The sequence below is a fragment of the Talpa occidentalis genome, unplaced genomic scaffold (assembly GCF_014898055.3).
Source record: "Talpa occidentalis isolate TD23 unplaced genomic scaffold, MPIMG_talOcc4v2.1 talOcc4.7, whole genome shotgun sequence".
Lineage (NCBI taxonomy): Eukaryota > Metazoa > Chordata > Mammalia > Eulipotyphla > Talpidae > Talpa > Talpa occidentalis.
In genome coordinates, this window is record NW_023605083.1 from 119,457,501 (window position 1) to 119,476,845 (window position 19,345).

A 19,345-nucleotide genomic window follows, 5' to 3' on the forward strand; every position below is an offset into this window, starting at 1 on the left:
TTAGCAGGTGGGCTCACAGCAGTGGCAGCAGCAGGCTGGGCGGCAGCAGGACTGTCCACAGTAGGAGGGGCGGCAGCAGGAGGCCTGGGCGTGGTGCAGCTGGCAGCAGCTTGGGGGGGTACAGCTCACCACACAGCAGGGGGGCAGGCAGGTGTCCTCCACGCGGCAGTCAGGGCGGCACCACCTGACACGGCAGCTCACAGCCCCAGAGCCACCTCCCAGGCCACCGCCAATGCCACAGCCGGAGCCATAGCCAGAGCCACAGCCAGAGCCACCACAGCTGGTGAGGCAGCAGGTGGGCTGGCAGCAGCTGGTGGGGCAGCAGCTGGGCTGAGAGCAGCTGGAGCCACAGGTCCCACCGGTAGAACAGCTGGGGAATCCACAGAAGCTAGTGGTGCAGCAGGCCATGGTGTCAGGAGGTAGGTTGAGAGTGGAGTTACTTGGAGGAGTTTCTGAGTTAGGACTAGCTGCTTATTCTACCTCAGGCCTTTTATAGACCTTGAGCAGTTCCTGGGTTTGTGACAGACAGCATATTTTTCTTGTTACTCTTTAAACAAGCTTTTTCAAGGTCCTCTCATTATTCAAATAGTGAATTATTTTAAATATATCTCCAAATTGGTTTTTCCTTATTGCTCAGCTAATACTCACAAAATGTGTTTTTCTTTGGTAGAGATAGTAATGCTTCATTTCCAAACTATGCCATGACTTCCCTGAAGTCTTGGCCTCATTTCTGCATTTTTGATAGCATTGCCTAACAAAGTGACTCTCCCAGGGCATGCAATTTTGGGGTTATAGTCACCAAACCTTAACTCTCAAGAAGAAATTTATAGACCTTTGACTGTTCTTCAGGAAAGACTATCTTTGTTTTTTAGATTAATAAGATTATAGTCTTTACAGTGAGATAGAAGCTCTGATAAACTCCACATTCATAGAAATTTAGGTCTTTCTAGAAATTGGATTTCTCCAATTTCTGTGGCCTCTCCTGAACTTCAGACATTTAGACTTGAAGAAACATTTATCATTTGGAAGTGTGTGTGTGTGTGTGTGTGTGTGTGTGTATGGTACAAAACCTGTTCTATTCCAATTTATTATGGATAGCAGAAAGTTAAAAGAAGAGCTAAAATTCATAGGCAGTAAGTAGGAAAAGAATTAAAAAAATTTAAGTGTAATTTATACTTCTCTGTGAAAGATAAATATTATACTATATAGATGATTCTGGGCAGTATTTATTTCTCAAAAGTAGGGTTAATTACCACTTATGTTGTTTTATGTATACACCCTGTGTCTTAAGAGAGGGTATTAGAATAAAAAGCACAATAGATTTTATCAAGGGGGATCAATAAAGAAAAAGCAGAAGTTGGGAAATGCTTTTATGGATCATAGTGTTTATAAGAAAGTTATGAAATAGACAATCAAGTACCATTCATACGTGTAAGTGCCAAGAGATGAAGATAAATTGCAGCAAAAGAAAAACTGAAACAATTCTTGCTGGTTGATGAAAGAAAGAGTGTGAAAAAAAGAGTGTGATTTTTCATTGGAAGTTTAAGGTTACATGGGGAAAATGAAAAAAGTGGTCGCCAAAACAACATGGTATTGTTACTTGTGATAAGCTTATTCTTCCCTTCCAATCATAGACAGAAGCACATAGTTAGCTCTTTATGGGCTGGAGGTATTGGTTTGTACAGTCATAGAACGGCATTAGAATGTGATTCATGCCAATGTCAATAAAGATTTTCTTGTCATGTGATAACCATGACTGCAGATATGATGTTGAAAATTGGTTTGATGGAATCACTGAATATCAGAAATCAAAGACATAGTAAATCATTTAGTTTTATAGGTGTGGAAACTGACATCATCCTTTTTTAAAATAACATGTTTATTCAATCCTCTTGTGCACAGATCACTAAAGGGAAAACAAGATCCAATCTGTTAGCTTCATGTCTTGTTCTAGTGCACATATCAGCAAGTACTGATAGGAGGGATCAGCAAGAGGCAGTCCAATATAGAACCATTCTCTCTCAAAGTTCTAAATTAGGAACACTGATGTAATAGGATTATTTTTAATTTGCTAGCAGCACCACATGATATTAGAATACTGCTGGGTCTAGTAATGGCAGAATTTTGGAGTGCTTAGTAAACTACTCTAGTACATCGCCAGAAGAACTGGGTATAAAACTCATATCCCTCATTCCCATTTGGTTTATTTTATTTTATACCATGCTGCTTTCCATCATCAATTAGAGTTAGCACAACTCTTTGTTTCCTCTTTTAAAAACTATTTTATAATAGCTCAAGAACAGAGCTATTAGCAGTGGGCAGAATCTATTATAGAGCAGTGATTTATCATGAACTCATGATAAATAAACATCACTAATTTAAAATTCTTTCAAGTGTCTTCTGACCTGAAAAGTTTCTCCTAAAACTGCAGCAATTCATCTTTGCTTCCTAATTTCCCCATATTTGTGTTAGTTAATATGCCTTTTGAATTTCTATGTCTGCCACACTCTTTCTGTGTGCTTTATACCATGATCATCATCAAGTTCATCGGATCACTTATGCCACAGTGGCCTCTGGATTGGTCTCTGTATAATTATTTTGTGTCTAACCTTTGGGCTTCTGTTTTTAGAACCAGCTACCACAGGAATCACCCCAGTGCCCAACTCCTGTCATGAGACTCACTTGCCCCAAGGATTTCAGCAGACCTTTAGTGCCTATTGCATTATAGGCTTACTCCTTTGGCAAAGTGCACACATTTTCCTAATTTATCTGCCATAACTTTACATATAACCAGGGTTCCTAAACTATTCAGTGAATACCCCTTCTCTGTAACCCTTGTGCCCACCATTTCCATTGCCCAGCATGCCATCTGCCCCTGGGACTGCACCCTGAGATCTGAATCCATGTGAAGTGTTAACATCTCCTTTCAATCTTTCTGGTTCTCCCTAATCAACATCTCCGTTGTCACCAGACAGTGTGCTCTACATTCATTTTTTTCATACTCCAACTTTTAGTTGAGTTATTGTGAATTTGATTCATTTCCCTAGAAGGCTTTGAGGAGGGCAACATTTCAAATTCGTTTTTAATCTCTATTGTATGCCATACCGCCTGAGACTTGCATATGGTAGGGAAACTGTCTAATTTTTTTTTAAAGATTGTCGGGTATTTTTTTTTTTTTTGGTTTATATAATTTCCTTCATCAGTTTATTTATTTTTTTTTAATAATAAATTTTATTGTTATATTCCAGGTATTTTTTTTTTAAGATTTATTTATACAAGAACTGGGGTACAGCCAGAGGCATGGGAGGACTTGAGAATTCACCAGAGACAGAACGGGGAGCAGAACAGGCAGACATACCGAAGACACTGCTGAGGGGAGCAGCGGGCGAGACAGGAGAGGTCTGCCACGCCATGTGGGTTTCTCCCTGGCCAGCCAGGAATTGAACCCGCACTGCAGAGGCTGCGGACAGCTTCACAACTCAGCGCTCAACCCGCTGCGCCACCAGGGAGGCCCAAATCTGTCTATTTTTAACATTTAAATTTAATGAAAATATTAGAGTGAATAAAGAAAGCCAGAGTTGTGTTTGCTAGGTCAAAGAAGAGAAGTTTATTAGAAACAAACTTGTCATAAGACTGAAGATGTAAGATGGGACGAGGATGAGGTGAGAACAGTTCAAGCTTAATAGGTGAGGCTCAGTCTCCATTCCCTTCTGGTTGACCTGTGGTCTTGATGGCACAGGACAGGAAGTTTGCCAGAGAAATGGGAATGTGACTTTTACAGAAGGTAGATTACTTGCTTAGGCAGTTGGCAATGACTAGGGTCATTTCCCTAAAAACAACCTGTTTTTCTCTGTGCTTCATTAAATGCTGTGCAGGTGTTCAGGCTGGCGTTCTGCACCTGGGCCGTCCGGGTTCAGCAGGAGCAGCAGGAAGAGGTCCTGCAGGTGGTGCGGCAGGGGGCGGGCTGGCAGCAGGGGGGGCGGCAGCAGGGCGCCTGCACCAGGATGGGCTGGCAGCAGGTGGAGGCCCAGCAGCAGGGCCGGCACACCACGGCCGTGCAGGACGTGGGGCAGCAGGTGATGGGGCGGCAGCAGCCCTCCTGCAGGCCGCAAGGGTCACAGCACACAGGGCGGCGGCAGGGCTCGCAGATGGGGCGCGTGCAGTGGGGCACGCAGGTCACGGGGCGGCACACGGTGGTCTGGCAGGACACGGGGCGGCAGCAGCAGGGGTCGCGGCTGCAGCAGGGCTGACAGCAGCTTTCTCCGCAGATGGAGCCACAGCAGGAGCCGATCATGGTGGAGGTGGGTCTGGACTGAGTGGGGCTGGTGGCAGAAGTGGGAGTTTCTAGGTGTGAATGTCTCCCTTCCACGCTGGGGCCCTTATATACACTGGGCTGGCACTGATGACCCCTTTGTTTATCTTTTGGCCAATTAAGTAGAATTTTGTTTTGACTAATGGTTGCATTGTTGGTAACATACTCATTCTCTCATTAAAGAATTCTTGTTCCATCCCTCCATGGGGATGTATATAAGCCATTCATCATCAAAATCTAAGAAAAGCCACTTATTTTACAGATCTTGATCTTTATTTGGAGTGGGTAGTACCTGATGAATCCTGGACAAATGTTCCTAAAGGAGCATTAAAGAAGTTAAAAATTATAGAGTACTGACTGGTTCCTGTCCTTGCCGGCACAAGGTCCGCTGAAGAGCCCGCATTGACTCAGACAGAAGTTAGATGTCCTTCCTTGTGGGTTCCATGGGAATGTATTTACATATCATGTGATCCAGTGGAATGTAGCCTATGCCTTGTATAGCATGGGATACTGGCATGGGAAAGCCACAAGTCCATTTTTATGTTACATTGGTGCCCCATAAATTCCAAATTTTGTTTCTAGAATGAAGAGGAACATACTTATAAATGGCGGATGGCCAGTTCTCTGCTCAGTCACTGCTGAATACATAATAATAAAAGTATTCAGTGGTGAGTTTTATTAGTAGAAATAGAATAAAATAGAAGAATCTGGAAGGAAGACAGAGAACTCCCTCTCTTTGAACAGTGTTCTCTGTGGGTGGGAGTCAGGCTACTGCAGAACCCTGGAGAAGAATACTTGTTAGAATTATGGCCCAAACTCAGGAGAGACCCAACATCCTTGCAACACAGAGTGATGTCTTAGAAAAATGTCCTTAAGCCTTAAAACAAACTTAAGACAGGTTTCTAGTGGTAAAAAACAACACATTTTGGATAAAGAATTCCTTTATTTAATAATGCCATTCAACAATTACATTCTGAACAAATGTTAACATGAAATGTGCTGTCTTGTATGTCCTCAATAATCAATTGTTGATACAGATGAAAAAAAACAATTCTATGTGCAATCTGAAACAACCAACCATTAAAAAAATTTTTTAGTTTGGCACTTAGCAAAAGTGCATCTTATTTTATACAATTGAGATGATTCTAAAATATTAAAATAAGAATTAAATGTTTATGGGCCTCCCCGGTGGCACAGCGGTTGAGCGCTGGGTTGCGAAGCTGCCCGCAGCCTCTGCAGCGCCGGTTCCATCCCCGGCTGCTCCCCGGCCACCGGAGGAGGGTCCCGCATGGCGCGCAGACCTCTCCTGCCGCCCGCTGCTCCCCTCAGCAGTGTACTTCGGTCCTTCTGCCTTCTCTGCTCCCTGCTCTGGCTCTGGTGAATTCTCTCACCCTCCCGCGCTTCTGACTGTACCCAGTGCTTGTATAAACAAAAGAAACAAACAAACAAACAAATAAATAAACAAAACATGCCTCTATTAAAAAAATAAATGTTTAATAATTTGATCATATTTTAAAGATATCAGAGAAGTCCATTATATATGACATAGTGGCATACTCTTCCATAGATATTAAAATTCTTTGGGAGTTCAAGCAGTTGCTGTCAAACATACTTACTTTAAGTCCATTTGTACTTTGACAGGTTGGCTTTGAGAAGCAGAATATAATCATGATAAAGATGTAACTATGTTTCCCAAAACTGATGTGAGTTTTAGACAGTTTGTTTCCTTAAAAATAAAATATATATGTATTTCAAAAATATGTAATCAAGAGAAATATAAAGAAGAAAATAAGTATTTAATAAGTTACATTTTGAAAAAACAATAAGTTAGATTTTGTTGCACAATATTCCAGCTGTTTTTTTAGCATAAACACACACAGACACACTTTTTCTCATGAAATTACTTAATATTTGACAGCACCCTTATTTTTTACATAAATATAAGACAGAACAATTATATAATGTTTCTTAATAGATTTATAATCTTCGAGGACTATTTCTGGTATTTCCTTTATGATTATATTATGCTTATATTATGTACTATTGGACTTTCTTCCCCCCTTCTTTATTTCTTATCTCCCTGAGTAGATTATAACCAATTTGAAACAGAAGACCTGTCTCATTCTCTTACATTCCCACAGGCTCCACTCCGTGCTCCACTCATAGAAGATATACAGTAAACAATAAACATTTAGACTGGTGGTAATGGATTAATTTGCTGGGAAAATGCCACTTAAGTCCAATTCCTGAGCACAGGTGTAAGCAGCCCTTGAGAGTCAGTGGATTAAAATCCACAGGAGTCACCTTTGTGCATGGCATTCTAAATAGCAATCAGATCCTCAGCACTGAAAGGGAGCGTTACCCTAAATAGCACCTATTCTTGGACACAAAAGACAAAAAGCACCACGATTCTGGACATCATATAATAATAAAAAGAAGAAAAAGCATTTGATTTAAAGGCTTCATGCCTGGGGGGGAGTGCATCCCCCTGGGTCTTTTCTAGACAGCTGTGATTTTAATTAGTTATATTTATATTAATAGGAAATTTATTAAATCTTTCATTGCTTATTTCTCTTCAAAAACAGACTACTGGTCTGCTTTCAACTAAGATTTTTCCACCACTACTATGAAAAGCTGATACGTGTTGGTTCAGTGAAGGGACTGTCAGACCAGAAATATGTGTCAGTCCAGGCACAACCTCCTAACGCGGAAGGACACTGCTCAGGTGTTTGGCTGTGTCTGGAATTGCGGGCACAGGTGACGGTGTGACCAACTTCTTTCCTTGGCTCCTGTGTCCGATGAATGCTATTTACAATGACCATAAGTGCCGCGGACCAGCACAACAGTGAAGGATGAGGCAGTCTCAGGGTTGAGAGATTGCTCAGGGTGGTCAGGGATTCGGTGCCCAGTTAGGTTATTTCAGAGAACAATGCGAGAGGATTACAGGCGGGCCTCGATTTATTGTGCTCCACAGAAACTGCATTTTCACAGATCCAAGATTTGTGGCAAGCCCTCACCTAGCAAGTCTCCCTAATAGCCTGCACTCTCTCTGTGTCCTGTTAAGGTAATTCTCACAGTACATCAGACTTTTTGTTATTTTATATCTGTCAGGGAGACCTGTGATCAGTGATCATTGATGTCACATTATCATTATTTGGGGGGAACCACGAAGCACTCCCATACAAGACAGTGAACTTACCTGGTAAGTGTCCTGTGGGCCATTCCTAGTCTCTCGCCTGCTTCTCAGACCTGTTTATTCCGAGACACAACAATATTGACATTGGGCCAACTGTATACCCTACAGTAACTCTTAAGTGTTCAAGCGAAAGGTAAAGTTGCAAGCTTCTCACTTTAAATCAAGAGCGGGAAATGACTAAGCTCAGTGAGAAGACAGGTAGAAAGCCAAGATAGGTCAAGCATGAGGCTACTCACCCCAGGCAGTGACCTAAGTGGCTGTAGGGTAAATGGAATAATTCTAGCTTTTTATGCCACTAGCATCTGTGGCTATCACCTGTGGCTTTGATCATGTTGATGCAGAAGGCGCTTGGGAGCGTGGGTGCGGGGCACGCCTGCCTGACTGTGGACACCTGGGGTATGGTGTGGGCATGCGTAACTGGGCACACCTGAGCCTAGAGGCCAGGGCTATAAGGGCAGCGTCTCTCAGAGGCAGACAGCTACGGGGGATGGCTATGGGAGGATGGATGCCTGTGCAAGACTCGAGACCACGTAACAACACCAGAGAGAGCCCAGAGGAAAAGTGTAAAGATTCATGGGGGCCTGGGATGCTTGGTTGCCCATCTGCCTTCCAGCTCCCCTGCCCCACCTGTGTCTGCCTCCTTGCATGCCAGCCTCCCTTTTTGGTGGGTGCCTGCGTGCCTGGTTCCCAAGAGAGCATTAAAGCCTGAAAAATCCACTGAGGGCTCCTGGACTCTCCTTTATCCTTCTGACCAAGTCAGTGGTGAACCTGCACTGTGCATGCTGGCACAACAGGTCTTGGAGGACATTAAAAGGGTTATTCCAGTGAACACATAAATGATAGCAGAACAGCCTTATTGCTGATGACAGAGTTTTCGGTGTCTGGATAGAAGAGAAAACCAGTCACAACATTCCCTTAAGCTTTATGGGGATGGTCTGGAACTGAACCCCCAACACCACCCAGTCTTGTCTGTGTCTTGCTTTGTCTGTCTCTGGACACGAGAGAGAGAATCTACTGAAACAAGGAAACAAGACAAAGACCATGACTTCTATGCTGGGAGTATAAGTTTATTAGAAAATAGACATCTCCTGTAGGCGCTGCCCAGTGGTCCTGGGAGGACAAGCTGGACACCTGGGCACTTGGCTGAAGCTGGTGATGGACGTCAGGCTGTCTTGAGACGGTAGGAGCTACAAATGACTAGCGCCATCTTCTAAAAACAACCTGTTTTTCTTTGAGCATGATTAAATGCCGCGCAGGTGCTCAGGCTGGCGTTCTGCGCCTGGGCCATCGGGGTTCAGCAGGAGCAGCAGGGAGAGGTCCTGCAGGTGGTGCGGCAGGGGGCGGGCTGGCAGCAGGGGGGGCGGCAGCAGGGCGCCTGCACCAGGATGGGCTGGCAGCAGGTGGAGGCCCAGCAGCAGGGCCGGCACACCACGGCCGTGCAGGACGTGGGGCAGCAGGTGATGGGGCGGCAGCAGCCCTCCTGCAGGCCGCAAGGGTCACAGCAGACAGGGCGGCGGCAGGGCTCGCAGATGGGGCGCGTGCAGTGGGGCACGCAGGTCACGGGGCGGCACACGGTGGTCTGGCAGGACACGGGGCGGCAGCAGCAGGGGTCGCGGCTGCAGCAGGGCTGACAGCAGCTTTCTCCGCAGATGGAGCCACAGCAGGAGCCGGTCATGGTGGAGGTGGGTCTGGACTGAGTGGGGCTGGTGGCAGAAGTGAGAGTTTTCAGATGTGAATGTCTCCCCTCCACACTGGGGCCCTTATATACTCTGAGCAGGTGCTATGTCCCCAGGACACGTGGTCATTTCCTTGTTTGTGTTTATTTTTGAAATCACCCTGGCGGGTTAGTGAGTGTTCTAGACATCTTTTTAGGGGTTAAATACTCATAAAAGAGCTTTTGTTTTCCTTATTTAATGGAGTCCTATTACATTTTGTTATTTATGGTTCAAATATGAACTTAATGACCTTACCTTCAAAGTCTCCAATTATCTTTGTAATTCAGGGATGCCTTTGCCAGCTGATGTTTAGCTAGCACAGGGTAGCTGTCATGCTCTGAGGTTACTTACTAACCGTGGTCTTATGTCCCCACGTGGTAAGGAGCCTTTTGCGCTGTTGTTCCTCTTGGGCAAATTAACATGATAGGAATATTTTTAAAATCATGGTTTGTAATAAAAGAAGAATTTTCTAGTCTACTGTTTGGAATTACAAGAATGCATCTTAGTAGGGCTCTTTCATCAGTGGATGTTTTCCCCATTTTTTTTGTAAAACACATGTAACCAAATTTGTTATCTTAACAGGACTTCAGTTTACATTTCAATGGTATTAAATGTGTCCCTATTGTGCAACTACCCACCCGCCAACTCCAGGGTGCTTTTCATCTTGAAACTCTGGTCTCATCAAACAATAATTCTTGGGATCTCCTTTCTCCAGCCTTGATCAACCACCACCTACTTTCCGTTAGTATGAGTTTGGCTTTTCCCCCACAGTTTTAGTTACTGGCTCATTTTTTCCACAGTTGAATCTGTCCAAGCCAAGGTGATTTTCATTATTTATGTCCTTCATGGTAGTGTCATGCCATTCTCCATGTCTCAAGCATTATGCTAACACAGATGTGGTAATTTATCTATCATAGTATTCCTGTGAAGTGGGTATTGTTATCATCCTCATTTCACATGTAAGGAGACCAGAAAAGTGACTTACCTGAGGTCACACGCCTGCTGTGTTGGAGGCAACACTAATTCCAGCTACATCTGTGGGGATGTTATTTATAAGCTCCAGAAAATGGAAGAAGGAGCTGCATATTCCTTGTCATTAAGAAATGCTTTATTTAGGAATTTTAGCAGTGATTGTTTTTAAAATGTAGTTGTTGCCATGGTCTCTCTGGCCATGGATACCAGGATCCCTGGGCATATCAAAATCTACAGATGCTCAAGTCCCATATGTAAAATGGCATCATCTCTGTATATAACCCACGTGCTTCTCCCACATAGCTATGTGACCATCGACAGTCATCCAGGTCACTTATAATATTCAATACAGTGTAAATGCTATGGAAGTAATTGTTATATTGCTTAGGGAATAATGACAAGTTTAAAATGTCTGTATCTGTTTAGCACGGACACAACCATTGTATGCCTCATTACTTCACATGTATTTTGGATTTGACGTTGCTTGATTTGGGGACACAGAACCCTCTCACTCAAAGGACTGAGTGTAGTTGTTTTTGAGAAATGGCTAGTTATTAGGGTCCTTTGAAAAAAATTCTCACTTTACCTCACTTATATCCTCAGGAATTGAAAGAATTATCTCCCATATAGCTTTCTCAAAACTCCAGAGCATATCTCTTGGAGATCATGTCAAAGTTGGGCAGAGTCGAGTGGCTGTGGGGCATCAGCGTCACTGGGCGAAGACTGCTGTGATCCCTGGGAAAGGTGGCTTCTGGGCCTGCGCTGCCATAACTTACGCCAGTATCTCTTCCAACAGCACCTCTGTGAGGTTATCCAGGCTTACAGAACCAATTGTGACTTTCAGTTGTTTCAAACTGTCAGGGCCTGTGGGAAAATCATGTCACTGGGTCATTCTGTAGCCTCTGCCTTTGAATTTGCTTGGTTCCCACTTTCTTTCTTTATGACTAAGTCTGTTTTGGATCTGTGACTGAAGGTTCCAGTCTAAAACTTCTTTCTATTGTTCTGCTGAAGGAGTCCCTTGAAGCTTACTCTGACCTGCCCCAGTCACTGTGGCTGCCCAGGGTATCGGGTTCCTGTGGAAATGAACCATGGTCCAGTACAAACAATAAGATTGGGAGGAAACAAACCATTCTAGGGCTGAGAACATGTAGTAAGAAGAGGAGGTCTCTAAAAGGCTAATAAAGAACATTCTTAGAGGAGGAAAACAGATGTAGGACTTATCTTGCCAAGCAGGCAAGCAGCACATCCCCCCAAATTCTTTTAGATCAGATACTGGGAACTCAGTACAGTAAGTCCTCACTTAATGTCAGTGATAGGTTCTTGGAAACAGACTTTAAGCAAAACATGGATAGTAAATCCAACTCCTACATAGCTAATTAATATAAACATGAATTGTTTCCACATCACCACACTTCTAAGACCCCAAACATTTTTCGTATTGAGCAATAGTTTGTATTCACTCATTTTCTGATTCACTTAGTTCAGAGTCCCAAGTGCCAGAGTCTCTCCTGACACCTCTAGATGCAAGGTGGGACCCACCCCAGACTGGCCCCCTTCCATGGGAGAGCACCCCCACCCCATCAGAGTGGGATAAGGGCGACACATCAGTGAATGCACGGTGCATGTCTTCAGGATGTGGGAGGAAACCTGAGAAAAACCCAGGAAAAACCCACACAGGCATTGGAGAACAAGCAAACTCAACACACACAAAGACCGTGATGGGATTGATTTTCCCCTCATCAACATTTTAACAAAAGACATTGAGTGAAAGAGTGTGGCTCCAGAAACTTGTGTGCATATTTCTCAGGAGGACAATAGTGGTTAGTTTGGGCAGCTTCCAGATCAGCCTACAAGAGTACAACAATGAAAATGTATCCAGTGTGGGTTAACACATCAGCATGGTGACCCCTCTGCATTGTAATGGCAAACTTCATCGCTGTTACATTAGAATGGTCCCAAGCAAGGTCCCTTGCTCCCTCTCTTCTCAGCAGCAGTGACTCCACTGGAGACAGACTTCATTGTCATGATGCTGGAGGGAGCCCAGCAAAGATGGGACAGTAGGGGCTGCCACACAGGCCTTTGTGATGAAAGAGTCCCTTGAGCCAACTGGTGTCAATCACAGCACAGTTTCTCAAATTGGGGAACAAAGCAGCTTCTGACTTCCGGCTCCTTCCTCTCATCACATGTGTGAGGATAAACCATGAGCCAAGTTCATGATTAGAGAGACCTGCTATAGTCTTCCCACTTCCTCAGCATCACTACAAAACCTGTGGCGTGAAAAATGAGGTATTTTTCTGAAATGTCTAAAGTATTTGAACAGCTATTAAAATTATAGCCCTGCCTCTAAATTACCCCTACACCCTCAAAAAAGTGGCCCCTGGGAATCCTTCTTCCTGTGGTTCTTCTGATTTTTCCTACCACAGTATCGCCTCAAAATCAGCTGATGAAGATTCATAAACAAGAAAGAGAAACATGTTTGCTTTTGAAAGATAGCAGTTTTTATTGTTCTACCACTCTGAACCAGAGCATTCATGTAATATTATCCTGGGAAAAGATCCCGTCTGAGAACCTTGAATTAGTAGAGAAATGAGGATGAATCAGTGGGACTGAGCTTCAGTCAAGAGGAGCTTTGATCTTTGTTTACTCATTTTTTTCAAGACAGGAATGCCAACTATGAAGGCTGGGATTTTTCTAAAGATTATCAAAGAGGGCCATGATTGGCATAATTAGGTTGGGGTGGGGGATAGGCAGACAGTTATTTTTGAGCTAGTTGTTGAAGAGCAGGTAGGTCACAAATGTGGAATCTCTCATCTGATAGGAGAGGGAGAAAGTGTCTGCACATTTCAGAACACCTGGCACTTGTCATCCTTGCCGGGCAGCTCAGTTCAGGGAGATGGATAGCATCATCTTCTAAAAACAACCTGTTTTTCTCTGAGCATGATTAAATGCCACACAGGTGCTCAGGCTGGCGCTCTGTGCCTGGGCCATCGGGGTTCAGCAGGAGCAGCAGGGAGAGGTCCTGCAGGTGGTGCGGCAGGGGGCGGGCTGGCAGCAGGGGGGGCGGCAGCAGGGTGCCTGCACCAGGATGGGCTGGCAGCAGGTGGAGGCCCAGCAGCAGGGCCGGCACACCACGGCCGTGCAGGACGTGGGGCAGCAGGTGATGGGGCGGCAGCAGCCCTCCTGCAGGCCGCAAGGGTCACAGCACACAGGGCGGCGGCAGGGCTCGCAGATGGGGCGCGTGCAGTGGGGCACGCAGGTCACGGGGCGGCACACGGTGGTCTGGCAGGACACGGGGCGGCAGCAGCAGGGGTCGCGGCTGCAGCAGGGCTGGCAGCAGCTTTCTCCGCAGATGGAGCCACAGCAGGAGCCGGTCATGGTGGAGGTGGGTCTGGACTGAGTGGGGCTGGTGGCAGAAGTGGGAGTTTCCAGGTGTGAATGTCTCCTCTGCCTGTGAGGCCCTTTTTATACCCTAGGTAGGTGCTATGTCCCTAGGACACGTGGTCATTTCCTGGAGTTGTGGTTCCTGTTGAAAAGGGGACTGGTTGGTGGATTCATTTGCTGAGGCAACAATTCCATCCCTGCCACTGATTTCCTTTCTCCCTGCCTGTTTTTGGCCTGGAAATGAATACTTGATGGTTTATATCATCAGAAAAATGGCTCATTGACTAGTCAGTTTTTCCCCAGCACATCATGTGACAGGTGGAGCTGGGAAACACCCAGAGTTGCCAGCAGGACCCCTCTTCTGCCTGTGAGTAAGCATGTGGCTGGCATGTTCCTGAAGGCTTGGACCTGGATTCTGCTCCACTCAGAGGAAGCAAGAATGTCTAAGAAGCCAAAATGGCTCATAATAGGAGATGTGCTCTGACTCAGCTGTGGGGAGAGTGGGTAGTGCTCTGTCAGACAACACTCTGCTTCACCTTGTTGATGAGGAAACAGCTACCAAGGCCAGGAGCACTTTTTTTCTAGTTGGCTCATGACTGAGTTGGCCAATAAGTCAAAGTTACTTAGGAGACATTATGTACACAGTGTGCTACTGTTTGGGAGTGAGAGGAAGAGGAAAGAAAAATAAATTCTCTATCATTTGTTATCATACAGTACTTGCAAATTTTAGGAAGGTAAGTTAAAGCAGTTAAGGAGAAGGACTTTTCATGATGGACAGGAAAGCCAAACTAAATGGTATTATACTCATATTGGTTTTGTCTTTTCTTTCTTTTATAAGGGTAGACTTATTAGAAAAGGGAGAAAGGAAAAGAGAGGCACCTGCATAGCTACAGGTGGGGAGGAGAGCGGCCATATTGGTTTTTTCTTAATGTTCCTCCCTGAGAATGGTTTTAGAAATAAAATGGAAAGCAGGGTATTTTCTTCTTCATTGGTGTGACATTGGCACCTGTGTTGAGTCCTTGCAAAACACATGGGACATATCTGTAAGGAGTCAGTTATCTTTTGGAGGTAGCTGTTTTGGTTTGTTGGCTGAAGGTTTTGATGCCTGTGAGGTGGGTTTTGAACAAAGCCAGGTGAGTTACGTGAGCCAATGACTGATACAATCACTTTGACCCTTTGAGCCACCAAAAATGAGAAAAATGGGGCAATAGGAAACCAATTTGTACTTGGAAGGGGGGTTAAAGATGACACTACTCAAAGGTGACTGATAACTTCAGGCAAAATTTGTCTCTGCAGTCTGTTTTTGTGTTCATCTTGCACATGCTCTTTGGTCCAGTAAAACCCTGAATGATCCTGGGAGGTCTTTGAGTTTGTGACCCATCATCGTCCATCACAGTTTTTGAAAGGGCCAGCTTTGTAAAATAATTTCTCTACAGTCATACAGATAAAAGAATGGCAAAACTTTCACAGTCCTGAAAGTTTTGTGATGACTATAAACACTGGAGAGTGTTTATACTCATCTTCTTCCAGCTCCAGGCCACTTCAGAACAGTCCACATGGGTAATTGTGATCAAAATTTCCATCTTATAGCTTGATTTGTGGTTTAGCATGTTGTTACTTGGTTTAAAATGTATACAGAGATCCAAATACTGGAGTAGGAAACTCACTGTTCTTGTTAATGAACTAACTAAAATAGCATGGCACTAACAAATCTTTTTTCTAAAATCATAGGTGGCCAGAAACTTTGACGTCACATGAGTAGGAAGGGAATATCCCGCCATTGCCTATTGCCTGGACAGGTCCTTAGTCCTAAACACAGAGAAACAGCCTCAACTTTCAGTCCAGACACAGCTTAGATTTTCAGGCACAACATTTTCCCCATTTGGGAGTCATGAGGTTCCTGAAGAAAGAGGATCCTAAGTCCTTTGCATACCGAGTCCTGCTGTTCATTCCTCTGCACACAGCCACCTGCTTCGCCACGACCTGATAACAACACCATTTCACAGGATGTTGTCATCTCCACCTCTTCTCTTCTCCTCGTCACTGTTTTTTTCCCTATTCATTGTCTTTACCTCCCCTTCTCCACTTTTTCTTTAGTTTCTCAAAATCTTTCATTCTTCTCTCATTTTGCTGCTCGTATATTCTTTTCATTCCACCCAGGACAAACTTTAGATCCTTTCTCCCTGTGCTCTCATTTAAGGGTACCCCTGCTCCAGATCCACTCTTTGATTGTAATCTGGCAGCTGCTGTTGCACTAACACCACTACGTGTCCCACACTTCTTCACTTTAGTGTCTTCATGATGGCTTTGATGCTCAACAGGAAGCCTTTCACTCTTGCTATAGGGGCAGGAAAGAAGAGATTTCCATTATACTTGGAAGGCTGTTATGGCTATGTTGGTTAAGCCCCACAGGACCTCAAATCCAGATATTCCTCCAAGATAGTGGTTCTGAAATTCTGGTGAGTGTGAGAGCCAGCTGGATGTGGCCGTGGAAACAGGAGCACATGCCTGGGCCCTATCTCAAGAGATTTTGATTTAGTTTTGGGTCTGGAATTTGCACCTAAGGATTTACACTTCTAATAGGTCATCCTTGAGATTCTAAAATGGGTGAACCATCATGTCTTGCACTTTGAAAAGCTCTGTTCTAAGAAACATGGTAAAAGGAAAAGGAGAGGTGGCAAGCATATGTGAGCTGACTGCTGGGGATCACTCTATTCTGGGCTTGGCTCATGCAACTCCCAGCCCTTCCTCCCTCTTAATTATCTGGCCTATTAGACTGAAAGCTCCTTGGCTGCAGGCACTGACTTGTCTATCACTCAGCAGGCAGAGCCTGGCACTGAAGCTTCCCTGAGAGACAGCTATTGAATGGACACTCCAATGACTGCCATCTCTCTGCATAAGGTTTTGCTTTGGTCAGCTTTGGTCAAGCTTTGTTTCCCTTGTGCAAATTCTAAAATCTTGCTCATCTTTAGGCCTTAATCAACATGCCCTAGTGAATGAATCAGGGAGCAGGGAGGTATGCAGGAAAAAGTAGTTTATTGAAGACAAGTGAACAACACATTACAAATGGGGGGGGGAGGGGCTGAGCAGCCTGCAGAGCTCAGGATGGGTTGGATTTTAAAAATGGTTTTACTACCATCCTCTGCTGAGATAGATGCCAGGCATTTGGCTGAAGACGGTGATGGACGTCAGACTGTCTTGAGATGGTAGGAGCTACAAATGACTAGCGCCATCTTCTAAAAACAACCTGTTTTTCTCTGAGCATGATTAAATGCCGCGCAGGTGCTCAAGCTGGCATTCTGCGCTTGGGCCATCAGGTTCAGCAGGAGCAGCAGGGAGAGGTCCTGCAGGTGGTGCGGCAGGGGGCGGGCTGGCAGCAGGGGGGGCGGCAGCAGGGCGCCTGCACCAGGATGGGCTGGCAGCAGGTGGAGGCCCAGCAGCAGGGCCGGCACACCACGGCCGTGCAGGACGTGGGGCAGCAGGTGATGGGGCGGCAGCAGCCCTCCTGCAGGCCGCAAGGGTCACAGCAGACAGGGCGGCGGCAGGGCTCGCAGATGGGGCGCGTGCAGTGGGGCACGCAGGTCACGGGGCGGCACACGGTGGTCTGGCAGGACACGGGGCGGCAGCAGCAGGGGTCGCGGCTGCAGCAGGGCTGGCAGCAGCTTTCTCCGCAGATGGAGCCACAGCAGGAGCCGATCATGGTGGAGGTGGGTCTGGACTGAGTGGGGCTGGTGGCAGAAGTGAGAGTTTTCAGATGTGAATGTCTCCCCTCCAAGCTGGGGCCCTTATATACCCTGGGCAGATGCTATGTCCCCAGGACACGTGGTCATTTTTTGGTTAATATCTGGCCAATTAAGTGAGGATTTAGCATTGAGTAATGGTGCTTAGGGTTACACTTCAGCTCATGCATGTCCATGCATGTGCACCACAAATATTTCTTCATTTTTTCATATTGTTTATTCCCATCAAATGGAAACATTGGATTCAATTACAATGAATTTGCTTTAAAATATTCTTAACTCATAAAAGAGAAAAGTATGTGTTTTTGAAACCAATGGTATCTAATCACACTGCCTTTTGGCCCTAAAGTTAGTTTTGTTCCTGGATGCCAAGACTTATAATTAACACCCCAGCACTGATTTGTTTTATTTCTCCCCAGGTGCATGACAGGGACAGGGTAATAGCCACACTCTAATGCAGAGAATGATCCTCTGCCCCCAGGAGTCTCTTCCCACAGCTCCACAGAAAGGCAGGTGTGTTTTGTTCATCTAAAGAGTGGCCACTTGGTCCTCGGATCCCTGCTCCCCAGCTGGTTGCCCTTCCGGGCAGAGCCTGGGCTCTGTGCCCTAGAATGCCCTCTGCAGCCTTCCCAGTCAAACTCAATCAACCCCTTGAGCTTCAAGGGGGAGGTTTTGTGTGGTTTTCATGGGGAAGTTAGTTCCATTTTTGTTTTGACACCATGGAAAACATCACAGATATGAGTCTGTCAAATTCGTTTTCTCTATTTCTTCGTCCCAAGGTCCCCCTCCCTTGGCTCCTTTTATAATATTAGTTGATTTTCACTGTATAGATGAAATAATTCTCTGAGATAATGTGGCTAAAATTATATTATAATGACTTCTAAGCAGTCATATTATAATTGGGTAGAAGGATAATATTTGTTTACAGAGAGCCTTTTTATTTATGACTAACATTCTATGGATATTTTAGGCCTCCACGGTCCTTTGAACTAACTAATTAGTCCTTTGGACTAATACTAATGTCTTGTATCATAATTTTACAAGGAATCTTGTTTTTTCTTTTTTAACTTGGCCCTACTGGCAGCTTACACCCATTTCCCTCTAAGAACTCTTTGTCATAATTCCCTCACGACATCTGGCTTCATTCATTTGGCAGGTGGCTGCCTTTTTCCTCTCTACTGGGTATGGACATTTAGTTACCATTTATTGGTAGGTTCCAGGGATTGTGATAGGTATACTTTATCTGTCTTATCAGGTTAACCTCATAATAGTCAACTGAGTTAGGTATTATTATATCCACTTGATAGAGGAAGAGTCTGAAGCCTAGACTGGTTAACTAATTTGCTGAAGGTTACATAGCTTCTAAATGACAGAATCTGGATTCAACCCAAGTATTCAACCCAAGTTCAGCCCTTGAGCTTGGGTTTTAATGAATATGCTTACAAAACAGAATGGAATTCTCCTTTTACTTAACATGAATAATTTCTCTTTATATACCCAGAAAAGCTTAATTTTAGCTATAAACCTAGAAATTTATTAAGCTATGTCCTCCAGAAAGTTGATTAGAATAAAACCAATGCCAATACAGATACTTGAGCATTCTCCAGTTTTTCTATCAGCTTGTCTTTTCATACTGAGTGGTGTATGAAGCTGATTTCGTATTGCCACCATAGTTGAGTTAGTCAGTTATTGCGGCAGACCAAACAACTATAAATGCTCGTAACACACAATAACAAACACTTATTTCATGGTCACGTGTCTGCAGCTTTTGGCTGTGACACTGGTCTTGGCTTCAGGCTGTCTTCAGAATCTTTAGAATCTTTAGAATTTCTTTCTAAATTACAGTTGCCAGATTTAGGAAATAAAATTAAAGGTCCCCAGTTGTGTGTGTGTGTGTGTGTGTGTCTCATATAGCATAAAAATCTTCCAATTTACAATAGGGTGTGGGATAAGAAACATTAAATTTTACTGAAATGAAATTTATCAGTCTTTTCTTTTTGATTTTTCTTTTTCATGTCTTAAGATATAC

At 44.5% G+C, this 19,345-nt stretch overlaps 4 protein-coding genes across 5 annotated transcripts in view; all 4 read right to left on the reverse strand.

The window, feature by feature from the left end:
• Nucleotides 1-19,345, reverse strand: part of LOC119230879 (keratin-associated protein 1-4-like) — a 27,839-nt gene continuing 8,494 nt past the window's right edge. The window contains exon 2 of one of the 2 annotated variants that reach the window (XM_054689005.1): nt 1-409. In XM_054689005.1, the coding sequence (XP_054544980.1) occupies nt 1-408 (408 nt within the window). In that variant the 5' untranslated portion in view covers nt 409. Of the gene's footprint in view, nt 434-19,345 lie in introns of those variants that run through there. The other variant, XM_037492434.2, reaches the window with a different exon arrangement.
• On the reverse strand, nt 3,914-4,294 carry LOC119231572 (keratin-associated protein 2-3-like). Its single transcript, XM_037493278.1, has one exon. The coding sequence runs from the start codon at nt 4,292-4,294 to the stop codon at nt 3,914-3,916; it is 381 nt and encodes a 126-aa protein (XP_037349175.1).
• On the reverse strand, nt 8,803-9,183 carry LOC119230881 (keratin-associated protein 2-3-like). The gene has a single exon (XM_037492436.1). The coding sequence runs from the start codon at nt 9,181-9,183 to the stop codon at nt 8,803-8,805; it is 381 nt and encodes a 126-aa protein (XP_037348333.1).
• On the reverse strand, nt 13,190-13,570 carry LOC119230880 (keratin-associated protein 2-3-like). The gene has a single exon (XM_037492435.1). It carries the CDS (start codon nt 13,568-13,570, stop codon nt 13,190-13,192), a length of 381 nt encoding a protein of 126 aa, XP_037348332.1.